The sequence below is a fragment of the Halichoerus grypus genome, chromosome 6 (assembly GCF_964656455.1).
Source record: "Halichoerus grypus chromosome 6, mHalGry1.hap1.1, whole genome shotgun sequence".
NCBI classification, from domain to species: Eukaryota; Metazoa; Chordata; class Mammalia; order Carnivora; family Phocidae; genus Halichoerus; species Halichoerus grypus.
The window spans coordinates 14,598,717-14,613,278 of NC_135717.1; the positions used below are offsets into that span (position 1 = coordinate 14,598,717).

At 39.7% G+C, this 14,562-nt stretch overlaps 1 protein-coding gene across 3 annotated transcripts in view; it reads right to left on the reverse strand.

The window, feature by feature from the left end:
* Positions 1 to 527: 527 nt before the first annotated feature.
* LOC118520033 (S-adenosyl-L-methionine-dependent tRNA 4-demethylwyosine synthase TYW1) overlaps positions 528 to 14,562 on the reverse strand; it is a 200,405-nt gene continuing 186,370 nt past the window's right edge. For all 3 annotated transcript variants that reach the window (XM_078074515.1, XM_078074516.1, XM_078074514.1), the window contains one exon: positions 528 to 1,235. In XM_078074515.1, coding sequence (XP_077930641.1) covers positions 1,014 to 1,235 — 222 coding nt within the window. In that variant the 3' untranslated portion in view covers positions 528 to 1,013. The remainder of the gene's footprint in view (positions 1,236 to 14,562) is intronic.

Consider the following 14,562-nt stretch of genomic DNA (forward strand, 5'->3'; position numbering starts at 1 on the left):
TAACTACAGAGCCTAGTTTTCAACTGAGTGAGTAGGCAGGCTATATTATCTAGGAATTTCACTTCAGCAGAAAAGAGAGGTTTACAAAATAGCTGATATATAAAGAAGAGGTCGATTCTGATAGGGTTTTGAACCACGGGACTAGAAGCATCTTTAAAATAAACACTCAAGAGAAAATTCTAGTCTATACAAAAGATTTTATTAATTAAATTTTTAGGATAAAGGAATTTTTTAAAAAATAACTATGATATTTTTAAAAACTATTAAGTATTTAATGATGTTTTCAATGAGAAAAAACTTGAGCCCTAAAAACAGATTGTGTAAAGTAGCTCAGGCTACAAGAGGGAAAAGAAGATGGGGACCTGCTCTGTGGGGAAGGTGTACAGGGGCTCGAAGTCTGTCTGTGAGACTAATTACTCCTTGGCATCCCAGGGCATTCCTCCTACAGAAGAGGGCTCCGACGCGAACACCGCCCCCCAGGCCTTCCATGGCGATTTGTAGGAGAATGGAATGAGATCTAGATCCAATTCAATTCATAAAGGGCTGGTACGAAGCAAAAATTTAATGTAATCTATGCAGTATTTAAAAATAATCAAGAATTACGGCAACTTGAATGAGTCCCAGGAGGTGTTATCTTAAGATATAAAGAAGGGATGGAGGTCCTGGAGGGAGTAGATACACTTACCTTGGGGAGGAACAATCCACAAAGGCCAAGAACCCAGTTCATTCCTCACAACACCCCCAGGAACAACATTCTAGCGAGTTTCACAAGTTATAATTCAAAGCCCTCGGTTCCATTCTAAGGACCATGTCCTTCCCCTGGAACGGTGGTCCTCTAAGAAGTCAAATCAGGAGAGGGCCTAAGCTCTGGAAAGCAACCCTGGGACGTGACTTGCGTCCCCTCTACATGAAATAGAACTCGTGTAATGTGTCCTTGGAAAAATCACAGCGGGGGGTGAGAACCTTCAGGGGCCATCAGTTCTTGTCCTTCAGTACCCTATGGTCAGATAATCTCAACATCCGGAAATATCCTTTGATTTGTTCTTTCTCTGATATCTTGTGTCCTTGGGATCAAAGCCTCTTTCACGGGCACCAAATAATGCCCAGTGAGGAGTTTTCACCACATAATCCTTTGCGCTGAAAGTTGCTGATCCGCCACTGTCTTCATATTCCTGCATGAGCTCCTGGAAGCGGTTATAATCGATCCATGTCCACCACTCGCTATCAATCTTAAACTGGAAAGAAAAAGTATAGTCAGGTCAGAAGTAAAAACATCCATTAAAAAAAAAGGAAAACAAATATTTTAAAAATTCAAAGATAAGCCTGATTTCTTTTCTCCCTATCAAGTTAAAGAAAATTCTTTCATGCTCCAGATACGGTTCCATATCAAAGCCGAATGAACAACAGTCAGAGGGGAGTTTCTTTTCCCCCGGGACTGCTAGGATTGCTGCTACGCTGGATGAGGAAGAGCCAAGTGCTGAATAAAGAACTCATCCTGGAATTGCAAGTCAAGTTTATCTTTAGCAGTATCACTGAAAGAAGGTTAATTAAATTTTTTTGGCATTATCATGTGTTAATGGACGAGCTAATTCTAATTCCTGTTGTTGCCACTTTTTATTTGGTACGAGTTTTCCTGGTTGTGTTAGCAGCACCGAGTGGGATCCGTTTTATTATTAAACTGTGCTTGAGTTATTAGTGAAGCTTTAATCAATGACTTCTAATTCTGAAATGCTAACTAAATGGCTCAAACTAGCCTGTTTAACCTAACATGGATACAATACCTCATTAGTGGAAAGCCTTGTTAAGAATTTCAGTTCACTAAAGGGGAATAATCCAATTTGTACTCTTTTAACAAAACTGTTTCTCAAAAGTCATTGTAGAATAATGACCAGGAATGAAGAAACCAGAAAATAAGTTGATGAAGCTCTGAAGGGATTACTAATTGAACTGTGAAGGCTTTTGACTCAAAGCATCTATTTGGAACTTATTTGTGTAAATATATAATATGTAGATACCTGATTTATTAACAGAAAAATCATTCCGTTAAGCTGCTGTCTTCTAAAAAACCCTGATTATGAACCAAGTGAAATAACAATTTCATGTTCTAGCTGAGAAAAATATTGAAAATGTATAGCTTCTTGGATTCAGAATATTAAAATATGCTGAATTTCAATGACATCTGATTTTTTACCCAACAGCTAAGAGGTTTCTAGTGTGAAAAAAGTACCAAATAAATGGAAAAGTTTAGTCTATCTATGAATCATGAGAAATTATCTTCTAATAAGACCATTCTTTGAAATGGTACCCCAAGGGCCTCTATGAAAACTCTAACCTAAGATACAAAATCCACATCTCCCCATCATTTTCCCTCCCAAGACAGACTGCTCTCAAATGTTCTCTACTACCACGAAAACAGTCAGTCATCCCTGGGTACTGAGCCTCAGAACTCCAGAGTCAAAGGTGCCCCCACCCCTCCCTGGCCCCTCACATCCAAAAAACGTCCCCATGCATTCCTCGTTAGCAGCATTTCTATCGTCCCGAAACGATCCTAACACAGGCCCTCATTTCTGGGACTCAGCGACCATCATCCTGCTGATGGGTCTTCTGATGCCAGGTTTGGCTGCTTCCACCTTCTGCAGACTGAGATTCTGAGCTACAGAATCTACTCTACAACAGAGTAGAGCCCCATTCCTGAGAATCTGCAGTGCAAATATCAAACCTCCATCTGGAGGCTCTTCATGAGCTAACTGCCCTCTCACGTGATTCCTATCCTACTCCCTCTAACACCTACTCATGCCTCAGGTCCCCTCATAAACACCCTTCGCTCTGGGAAGTCTTCCTGAATCCCTTGAGGCAATGAGAGTTCACCTGCCACAGGACCTCACTCCCCTGAACCTGGCCCATGACATAGGAGAATTGCTTCTGGAGTGACCTCCCCAGCCCAGTCTACCCGACATCAATATTGCTGGCTTTGTGAATATATCTGACTTACCATTTATGCCGGCGCTTAGGACATACAAGGGCCTGGCCTCCTTCTCCTTACCTCTTAACAAAGCTAGAAGACCACACGATGAAGGAAATTTCCACCTGTTCTACTGACATCTTGAGAGGGAGAATGTGATTCCGCTGCTATTGGCTCTGTAAACGAGACTGTGCTGTTTTCAGAGCGGACTCACGGAGGGGCGCACTACTCACACCTTACTGGAATCGGGTAACACTCCAGCTGGTGGAGGAGTAAACGTGTCGTTACCATGGATGACAGTAACATGAGGCCAATAACGATGGCTACCTTTTATTCCTCCCTCCTCTAACAGTTATGGAGTGCTAACTATGGACTTGGCCCAGTCACAGATATTTTAAAAATAATTATAATATAACGTGGCGTGTGCAGTGAGTGAGGTTATGCATAAGGCACTCCCAGAGTGCAGAGGAAGATGTGATAAATCGCTCCCACCCCCTCCCGGAGCTTGGCGCTACGAGAAAAGTCCTCCTAGGGGCTCTCTGCTTCGCTTGCTGGGTGAAACAGATAACCGAATTCTCCTCTTCCCTATGCCTCTCCCTTTGGACTTTAGATCTCTAGGTCCCTTTTTGGATTCCAAAGTCTGACCCCACAGGGTCCACAGTCCTGGTCTACCTTTTCCCTCAAACTCCACCAATCATCACTTGCCATGGGTATTCTAACAGGGACTAAAAGATTAGCTTAAACTAGAGCAACAGACTTAAAATCTTTTTCACCACAACTTACGATAAGAAGTGTATTTTGTATCTCAATCTAGTGTACACACACACACACACAGGCTCTGGAAACACAACTTTCACAGAACTATGGCAATGATTTCATTAAAAAAAAAAAAAAGTCACTTGCTATAGGCTGGTAGGTTCCCTAACCCCTAATGCAATTAAGATCTGGTTTCCTCCGACTACAGAATTCTAACTGTGGCTTAAAATGGAGGAAGTCAGTTGCACAAATATGACAACTATAAGCTAACATCTGACAACTGACAACTCTGATTGCTAAACTCTAAGAAGAGCAGGTATATTAGCTTTTTGGTATCTACCATAACAAAATACCACAGACTGGGTGGCTTAAACAGCAGATATTAGTTTTCCTACAGTTCTGGAGGCTAGAAGTTGAAGATGAAGCTTCCGGTAGATGGCCACATTCTCTGTGGCTTCACAGTGGGGGGTGGGGGGTTGGGGGGGGGAGTCTCTTCTTATGAGGACACCAATCCCATCAGATCAGGGCCCCACCTTTATGACCTTCATTTATTTTTTTTTTTTTTTAAAGATTTTATTTATTTATTTGAGAAAGAGAGCATGAGAGGGGGGAGGGTCAGAGGGAGAAGCAGACTCCCTGCCGAGCAGGGAGCCCGATGCGGGACTCGATCCCGGGTCTCCAGGATCATGACCTGAGCCGAAGGCAGTCGCTTAACCAACTGAGCCACCCAGGCGCCCTATGACCTTCATTTAACCTTAATTATCTCCTTAGAGGCCTTGTCTTAAATACATACCCCCTGGGGGGCTTAGGTCATCAACATGTGAATTCTGAAGGGACATTAATATTCAGTCTAGAACAGCAGTTAACTCTTAAATTTGTTAACACTAAGCCATCAGACTCCTAAGGCAAAAATGAATCCATTTATGCCCCCTCTCAAGACAATCTGAGAATAATACTAAATAATAACTCAGAAAAAGTCAAGTTGTTTCAGGCAATAGGCAGAAGCTAAAAGGGCAAAATCTGGTATGACTGGCAGAAAAACATGGCTGAAAGACGGAGATGTATAAACAGAAGAATAAAACCCCAAATCATAAAATTTGAGGTTAAGTATGCTGAGACAGGAGGTCACCCTGCTTCAAGAATTCCTCAAATCCAACAGTAAGGGAAGAGGCAAATCTATGCAGAATTATAAATAAACTCAAAAGGTCACAGATGATCTCAAAAACACACCGCAAGTGCAATAAAGTATGGCCCTAGCTGAGAAAGCCAGGCTGCTAAGGATCTGTGGCCTTGTGGGGCAGATGGGCCAGTGCCATGGGCTCCCATCGTCCAGAACAAACAGCAGTACCAAGGGTTGTGTTCTCATTATTTTCTCTCTTTCACAGAGGGAAAATTTCATTGAACAGAATAATGACAAATAGATTCTTTATTATTTTAATGTTTAAAAAGATTCTGTTAAAGATGACAGATTAAACACATGCATGTACTTCACTTCCTGAAATCCCACTCGAGTGACACTAAAGGTATATCTAAAAGATATATAAACCTGTAAAAGCAAAGAGATCAGAAGAGGAGAAAAGAGTATCAAACTTTCAGCAATAACTGGCTCAGCAGACCCAAGAGAACTGCATCTGAAGCTAGCAAGTAGAAAAATCCATGATTCGACCTGATTTATACCTCAGAATTCCCCAAAGGCCTGGAAACTGGTGGTACCAGACACCTCTAGAAGTAGGGACAGAAGAAGCACCAACTCCCTGCACCCCCAAAAAAGCCCCAAAGATAGATTTATATTCTGTGTAAGAAACTGTTAGAATCCCAAGTTCCTCCACACCCTGCATATACACACAGCTGAGCAGCTGCCCAACCTACCCACCACCCTCCCCAGCAGAAGACAGATTTATTCTCATAAGACAGTAGGAGAGAAAATCCATGGACTAGGGGGTAGCAGGTAGAGCTGAAAACAGAAATGAGAGTTCAGAACAGCCCTAATCCCCTGCCCGCTTCCCTACCTCTGATGGTCATGCAGCCTGGGGAAAGCAGGAGACCCTTCCGGCCAGCCCAAGAGGACTGACTGAAAAGTACTATTTGGGTTTTCCTAGGGAAATGACTCAGCTAGATTTCTCTAAGATAAAGTCAAGCCCAGTCCACAGACTTAGGACTTCAATACGTTTTTTAGTTTCCCACTTAAATATGAGCAGACAACTAGTGAACATGTGAAGAAAACTTCTAACAAGAGAACTAAAAGTAAACCAAAGGAAAAGAGTAACAGAGTAAACAGAGCGTAGGCAAGCAAACAGCAAACAAAATGAAACCCCAAACAACTAAACTAAAACAACTATCCTCAGAGAAATGAGACAATACTGTATCCATAAAAAAAGTTACCCTATAAAAAGAAACACTCAAGGAATGAAAAGAACCTTAGACTTTAAAACTACAGGAGCAAAGATGAAAGATTCACAGGAAAGTTAAGAAAAAAATTTTAAGAGAATTTCCTAAACAGGAGAGAAGGTACTAAAAAAATAAATAAAAAACTAAAGGACTAGCCCAAGAGACCCAATTTTAAAATAACACCAGTTTTTGAAAGAAAGGAGAAAAAATAGGAAGGAGGAAATCCTCAGTGAAATAATTCTGGAAAAAAAATTTATGAAGTGAGGGGCATGAGTTTCCAGATTAAAGGGGTGCACAAAGGATAAGAATAGACACACTGCCTGAGGCACATCTCAGTGAAATTTCAAACAGTGGAGACAAAAGGAAATCCTAACAAGGGAAAAACGGTCCTACACAAAGGATTAAGGATCAGAATGCCTTCAGAGTCCTCAACCACCACAGTGAGAGCTCAGACACTGGCTCCGACTGCACAGGGGCGAGTATGCAGCTTAGAATTCCATACCCAGCAAAACTACCAATCAAGTGTGTAGGGAGAATAAAAACATTTTTAGACATTTAAGTTCTCAATAAATTGGACCTCCCACATAACCCTTCTCAGGACTCTACTGGAGGATGTTTCATCTGAATGATTCAGGGATCCCCAAAACAAGACATCCCACACAAGAGAGAGCTCAAGGAAGTCCCAGTATGACAGTTGTGTGTCCAAAGCAGGTGGGTCAGAAAGTGCCTCTGGGGAGATTCCTTTAAAAAGATGAAAATGGGGGCGCCTGGGTGGCTCAGTCGTTAAGCGTCTGCCTTCGGCTCAGGTCATGATCCCGGGGTCCTGGGATCAAGCCCCGCATCGGGCTCCCTGCTCAGCGGGGGGCCTGCTTCTCCCTCTCCCACTCCCCCAGCTTGTGATCCCTCTCTTGCTATGTCTCTCTCTGTCAAATAAATAAATAAAATCTTAAAAAAAAAAAAAGATGAACATGACATCACTCAGCATCAGGGAAATACAAATCAAAACCACAATGCAATACCACCTCACACCAGTCAGAATGACTAAAATTAACAAGTCAGGAAACGACAGATGTTGGCAAGGATGCAGAGAAAGGGGAACCCTCCTACACTCCTGGTGGGAATGCAAATTGGTGCAGCCACTCTGGAAAACAGTGTGGAGATTCCTCAAAAAGTTGAAAATAGAGCTACCGAATGACCCAGCAATTGTACTACTGGGTATTTGCCCCAAAGATACAAATGTAGGGATCCAAAGGGGCACCTGCACCCCAATGTTTATAGCAGCAATTTCCACAATAGCCAAACTATGGAAAAGAGCCCAGATGTCCATCGACAGATGAATGGATAAAGAAGATGTGGTATATATATACAAGGGAATATTATACAGCCATCAAAAAAAATGAAATCTTGCCATTTGCAATGACATGGATAGAACTAGAGGGTATTATGCTAAGTGAAATAAGTCAATCAGAGAAAGACAATTATCATATTATCTCAATGGTGTGGAATTTAAGAAACAAAACAGAGGATCATTGGGGAAGAGAGGAAAAAATAAAACAAGATGAAACCAGAGAGGAGACAAACAATAAGAAACTCAATCATAGGAAACAAACTGAGGATTGTTGGAGGGGAGGGGGGTGGAGGGATGGGGTAACTGGGTGGTGGGCATTAAGGAGGGCATGTGATGTAATGAGCACTGGGTATTATATAAGACTGATGAATCACAGACCTGTACCTCTGAAACCAATAATATATTATATGTTAATTAATTGAATTAAAATAGTTAAAAAATTTTTTTTAAATAAATAGATGAACATGATAGAGAACCCAACACATCTGAAAGTCTGAGAGGAGATATAGGTGGCAGAGAATTTGAGAGTTCGTTTAGCTAAAGAATATAGGAATCTAGACAAAGAAAAAATAAGATAAATATTAACTCCAAGGAAACCAAAAGGTATGCTGGAAACAAACAGCAATCATAGCAGACTGCACTGCTTAACAGTGAACAGTGTTCATTTGGTCATATAATGCATAAAACTACGCTATGCATACATTGCAAAGGTGGGAGAACAGGAAAGGGTGTGATGAGCAAAGGTAGGGGAGAGCCTCATCTCATCTTCCATAGTATAAAGAGACAATGAAAAAAAACAATGAAGAGCAGCAATATTAAGTATGTTATTTAGAGATATAAAGACAAATACCAAAATAATCACCCCAAAGTTGAAAGTGGTTGTTGCTTGAGAGGAGGAAAAGAAGCTATGTTTGAGGAAAACACAAGGGACTGCTGATTTTTGTAATAAACTTTGGCTTTTTAAATTGTCTATGTAGAATTTTTATAAAACTAAACAACAAAATGTAAAATAGTAATGACCAATCTCTCAAAGCAAGGGAAGAGTATCTTATCAACAACCCAAACCAACAAACATGGGGGGAGGAAAGGGGAAGACCTGCACGACAGTGGTGGTGAGCAACATTTATGAAGCATCCTACTGTGCACTGGGCACCATGTTTGGTTCTCTAGCTTGTATAACCCACTCATGTACCAACCCACTTGTGTAACAAAACTCATGTGGTTGGATTCTCCTCTTTAAAACTAGGGCAAAAGTCCAAAACAGCTAAGTAGTAACAAATATGCCAAAGGTCCTATCCTCTGCAAGTGGAAGAGCCAAGATTCAAATTCATGGGTGTTCAAGAGCCTATGGTCATTACATTATCACATACTGTGAGCTGTCAAACCAGAAAAATGACAGAACTAATAATAACCGTAGTGTCTTTCAAGCATTTTGGAGTGCAAAGAGATTTTTTTCACCCCTGGATTTATTTAAGTATCATATTTCTAAGTTAACTCCCTTTGTTTAACTGATCTAAAAGCTACAGAAAATAATCTGTAGGCTCCAAATTCTTAGCATCCTTCAACCTTCCTCAACATGAAGTATAAACAACGAGCACACTGAGGAGAAGCATGCTGTCTGTTATTTCTCTACCCAAGTACAGCACAACAGAGACTGTCTGTTCCAAGGCAAATGCAGGGGAAACAAAAGATTTGTATGCAGGCCTCTAAAATCAGCTTGCTCTGCCTTTGATTGGTTCTGTTTTATTTACACAGCTTTTGTCCCTTCTGGCAAAATAATAATTAAAGAAATAAAACTCCACAGTGAGAGATATTCCTCCCATTATCTTAACTGGTTCCTAATAGCATACGCAGTCTAGGTGAGCACATTTCTTCTTTTTTTTTGTAGATGAAGAACTGACTTCCCATTAGTTTCAATAGTATCTTCCATACAGAGAAGTGTATATGGAATATCCACAGCTACTTAAACTCAAAATGCCACAAACAAAAATTCTTACCATTTGGCCTGTCAATCTCATGCCTCAACCATGCTGTGCTGAAGTTATTCCAGGTCTTAAATTATAAATACTGTGTAACTACAGGGAAAGTTCTAATCATTCAAAGGCATCATATTTCTACACATCCAAGAGTTAAAAATAAGAAGGAAATCCTGCATATGAGCTAAAAAGAGCAAATCAAGAGCTGTTGATTAGTATCACCACTGGAGAGTTTGTGCAAATCTTCCTCCACATGATACTGCAGTATTCTTTACGGAAAAGTCAAATTATCAGCACCTTTAGGGCAGACTCTTTATTAAAGGCCTATTACAGGCAAGGCACTATTCCAGTTGCCTCACATTTGTCACTTAATTTAGCCAGCACAATAACCCTGTAAACAAAGTTACTGCTATTTTTCAGATAAGAAAAATGAGAAACGGTGAGTGTGGGATTTGAAAATAGATACAACACTTCAAAGTTCAAGAATCCCCAAGACCACCCTCACTTCTGTCACCAATTGTAAATTCAGGGGTTCCCAAGACCATCTTCAGTTTGACAATTCACTAGAAGGACCCACAGAATTCACTGAAAGCTGTTAGACTCAGTATGGCTTATTACAGCATAAGGACACAGATTAAAATCAGCCAAGGGAAGAGCCATATGGGACAGACTCTAGGAGAGATCCATGCATGGAGTTTCCAGTTGTCCTCCTTCACTGGAATAGTGATCAGAGCTAATCTCAGCCATCAGTGATGTGCAAGAATAGGCACAGAGTGCTGCCAACCTAGGAAGCTCACCAGAACCTCGATGTCCAGAGTTTGTTGTTGTTGTTTAAAGGGGAGGAGGGTGGAGGGGCAGAGGGTGAGGGAGAGAGAATCTTAAGCAGGCTCCAAGCCCAGCATGGACCCCTAAGTAGGGCTCGATCTCACAACCCTGAGATCATGACCTGAGCCAAGATCAAGAATGGGATGCTTAAGCGAATGAGCCACCCAGGCACCCCAATTAATGTCCAGAGTTTTAATTGGGATTGGTCACTTAGACATAGTTGATTGCGGCGTGGCTGACTTTAGTTTCCAGCTCCTCTGAAGGTCAAACAAATACTGTGTAGTCTAAAGCCCCTGCCCTAAATCACATGCTTAGACTTTCAGGTGCGGTCTAAGTCCCCCAGATAAACAAGGACACTCTTCACAGGCAGGACATTCCAAGAGCTTGGAAATCACCTCCTAGAAGCTGAGGGCCAAGATCAGCCCTTTCTTTGGGTAAAATTACAACCAAAACTCAAAGTCCACACACAATGGACAAAGTAGAATAATACAAAAATAAAAAAGAACACTAACCAAAAAAAGACTCATACATTTCATTTGAATTTTCACACTCTCAAGAAGTTATGATCTTAGTGTTGGTTATTTCTTAAGTTTGGTCCTCCAGACATACAGTAATACTTGCCAAACCCCTGGGAAAGTACTGGTTAGAGGACGGAAGAGGGGCTGCCAGGCCTCCTCATAACTCAGAAGTACATGTGAACTGGGAAGGAGCAGAGGAAATCCCAGGGTAGTGTGAGGGAGAAGTGATTTTGGAATACAAAAAAAAGAGTGCTATGGTAGTACTTGAACTTCCCAGATTTATGGATTTCGTTCTTGAGTACCCTAGCTACAGCTGTGTTGTTTGTTCTTTGGGTAAGAGGCAGCAAAGATCACAAAGACTTCCCAAGTGTACCTGACTGCCTGCAACAGTGGAGAGCTGAGGAGAGTTGCCTCCTTTTTTCTGAGGAACCACTATGAGAAGCAAAACTACAACAATGCATTTGAATTATAGATATATCCAAGTGCAATTAAAAAGTTTTTAAATCTGGAAACTCAATTTCTGGAATTTCAATCTTCATCTACAATTTTGTTGGAGTAGAGCTAAGTCCTTTCAGCAATGTCACCAAAATGCCAATTTTCTCTGACATTTTCTCTGAAAGTAATTACTAGAAGGAACCAGGCCTCTGATAAGCATGAGTTCCACACGTATCACAGAAGGCAAAATATCCTGTCAGTAGCTTTTGTTAGGAGACCACTGCATAAGACCTAAATGGAGACACACAATTCCCTTCCTACCCCAAGAAAGAAGGGCTTAGGGAAGTGACAGCTCTTCCTTCCCTCCCTTTACAGACTGCAAATTTATATGTCCAAGAGAGAGGAGTCTGTGATCAACACTGAATTACGTACAAGGCCTCAAATGTGGCAAAAACTTTCTCAGAGTTGACCTTGAAGGAGATCCATGAACTTGCTTCTTGGTGAGCGGGGTGGGGATCTGCGCTGTTCTCATCGGACACTTACCTCCATTTCCCTATCTTGTCTGACTGCTCTGTAGCACCTGAGAGACAGTATGATGTCATGGTCACCATGTCATTTGTATTTTGAAATATCTGGGATTGAATTCTAATTGTGTTTGTGCTCTCTTGGCCTGAGATATCTCCCTTAGAATGTGAAGAAAAGTAGTATTTATGACTCATAGGATTTTTCTAATTAAATGAATTAATGCATGCACAGCATTATCAAAGTGAACTTAATAAAAGTTATTGATTGTTGAGTTTATCAGCAGACACCAAACTAAGGAATAATAACACCAGACAGCTCATCAATGATGAAAGATTCTAGAACATTATGCTGGAAGACACCAGAATAATATCTGCAAAATGCTAAGAGGGGTTGACAAAGAAGCTTATATAAAGCATATGAAAAACAAACAGCAAAATGACAGAAGTCCTCCCCCCCCCTTTTTTTTTATCAGTTATTACTTTAAATGTAAATGGATTAAACTCTCCACTCAAAAAAAATCAGAGATTGCCAGAATGGATTAAACACACACACACACACACACACACACACACACTCTCTCTCTCTCTCTCTGTCTCTCCAACAATATGTTATCTATAAGAGCCTTACTTTATATCCAAAAACACACGCAGGTTGAAAACGAAATGAGGGAAAAAGATATTCCATGCAAACAGTAGCCAAAAGAGAGCAGGAGTGGTATAGTAATATCACACAAAATAGGCTTCAAATTAAAAAGATTATAAGACAGAAAGAAGGACAATTTATATTAATTAAAGGTTCAATACAGCAAGATACAATAATTATAAACATTTACATATCTAGTACCAGATCATCAAAATATATAAAGCAGATATTGGCTGAATTGAAGGGAAGAATAGACAGCTCTACAATAATAACTGGAGAGTTCAGTATCCCATTCTCAATAATGGATAAAACAACCAGACAGCAGTATGGAAACAAAGGACTTGAACAACACAATAAGTAACAGTCTGCCCAATAATACAAAATATACATTCTTCTCAAGTTTTAATGGGACATTTTCCAGGACAGACCATCTTAGTTAGGCCACAAATTAAATCTAAATAGATTTTAAGAGATAAACATCATATAAAGTATCCCTCTAATCATAATGAGATAAAGTTAAGTATCAGTAACAGAAGGAAAACTGGAAAATGCACAAATTTGTGGTGATTAAACAACACATTCCTAAACAACCAGTGGATCAAAGAAGAAATTGTAAGGGAAATTAGCAAATACTTAAGAGACTAAGTGAAAAGGAAAACACAACATACCAAAACTTATGGGACATAGCAAAAGCAGTACTAAGAAAGAAATTTATCGCTATAAAGGTTTACTTTAAAAAGTAAGATCTCAAAAAAAAAAAAAAAGTAAGATCTCAAATCAACAACCTAACCTTACAACTTAAGGAATGAGAGAAAAAAAAAACTAAACCAAAAGCTAGCAGAAGAATGGAAATAATTATGGTTAGTGCAGAGATGAAATAGAGAGTAGAAAAAGAGAAAAAAAAAGCACGGAAATCAAAAGCTGGTTCTTCAAAGAGATCAACAAAATTGACAAACCTCTGGCCTGACTGAGAAAAAAAGAGAAAAGACTCAAATAACTAAAATCAGAAATGAAAGTTGGGACATTATTACTGATTCTACAGATATAAAAAGGATTATAAAAGATTATTATAAATGTACACCAACAAATTGGACAATCTAGATGAAAAGGACAAATTCCTAGAAACACAAAACCTACCAAGACTAAATGACAAAGATACAGAAAATACGAATAGACCGATAATTAGTAAGGAGATTGAATCAGTAACTAAAAATCTCCCAATAAAAAAAAAAACTCTGGCCTTGATGGCTTCACTGCTGTAGTCTATTAAACTTTAAAAGAAGAACTAATACCAGTCTTTCTCAAACTTTTCCAAAAACTGAAGAGGAGGGAATACTTCCTAACTCAGCCTTATGAGGCTTGCCTACTAAAGCCAGACAAAGATACTACAAAAAAAAAAAAAAAAGACATGCCAATATCCCTTATGAACACCGATGCAAAAATCCTCAACAATATAATATCAAAGCAAATTCAGAAGCATACTAAAAGGATTATACACCAAACCATGTGAGATTTACTACTGGAATGCAAAGATGGATCAACATAGGAAAATCAATGTATTACATCACATTAACAGAATGAAGAGAAAAAAGAAACCACATGACTATCTCAATTGATGCAGAAAAAGCATTCAACAAATTTTAACATCCTTTCATGATAAAAATACTCAACAAACTAGGGATAGAAGGAAAATACCTTGACATAATAAAAACCATATATAAAAACCCACTGTAAACATTATACTCAATGGTGAAAGACTGAAAGCTTTTCCTCTTAGATCAGTTAACAAGAGAAGGACGCCTGCTTTTATCACTTCTATTTAAGTTAAGTTGGGGCTACAGCAGCCGTACCAGGTGATATGAGAAATGAAGAACCAAAAGTAGCCAAGACAAAAAGAGGGAGAAAAAGAAAATGGGAAGGAGCTGGTGAGAAAGGCTGAGAGACAGGTGGGTGCGAGAAGCAGCTTGACAACATCCTGTTCCAGACAGGTTCACTGGTGAATTCTACCAAATATTTAAGAAAGAAATAATACCAATTCTCACTATTCCAGAAAACAGAAGCAGAGAAAACACTTCTTAACTCAGTCTATGAGAGCAGCATTGCTCTAATACCAAAACAAGATAAAGACATTACAAGAAAGTAAAACTACAAAACAGTAACTATCCTGAACATATATGTAAAAATCAA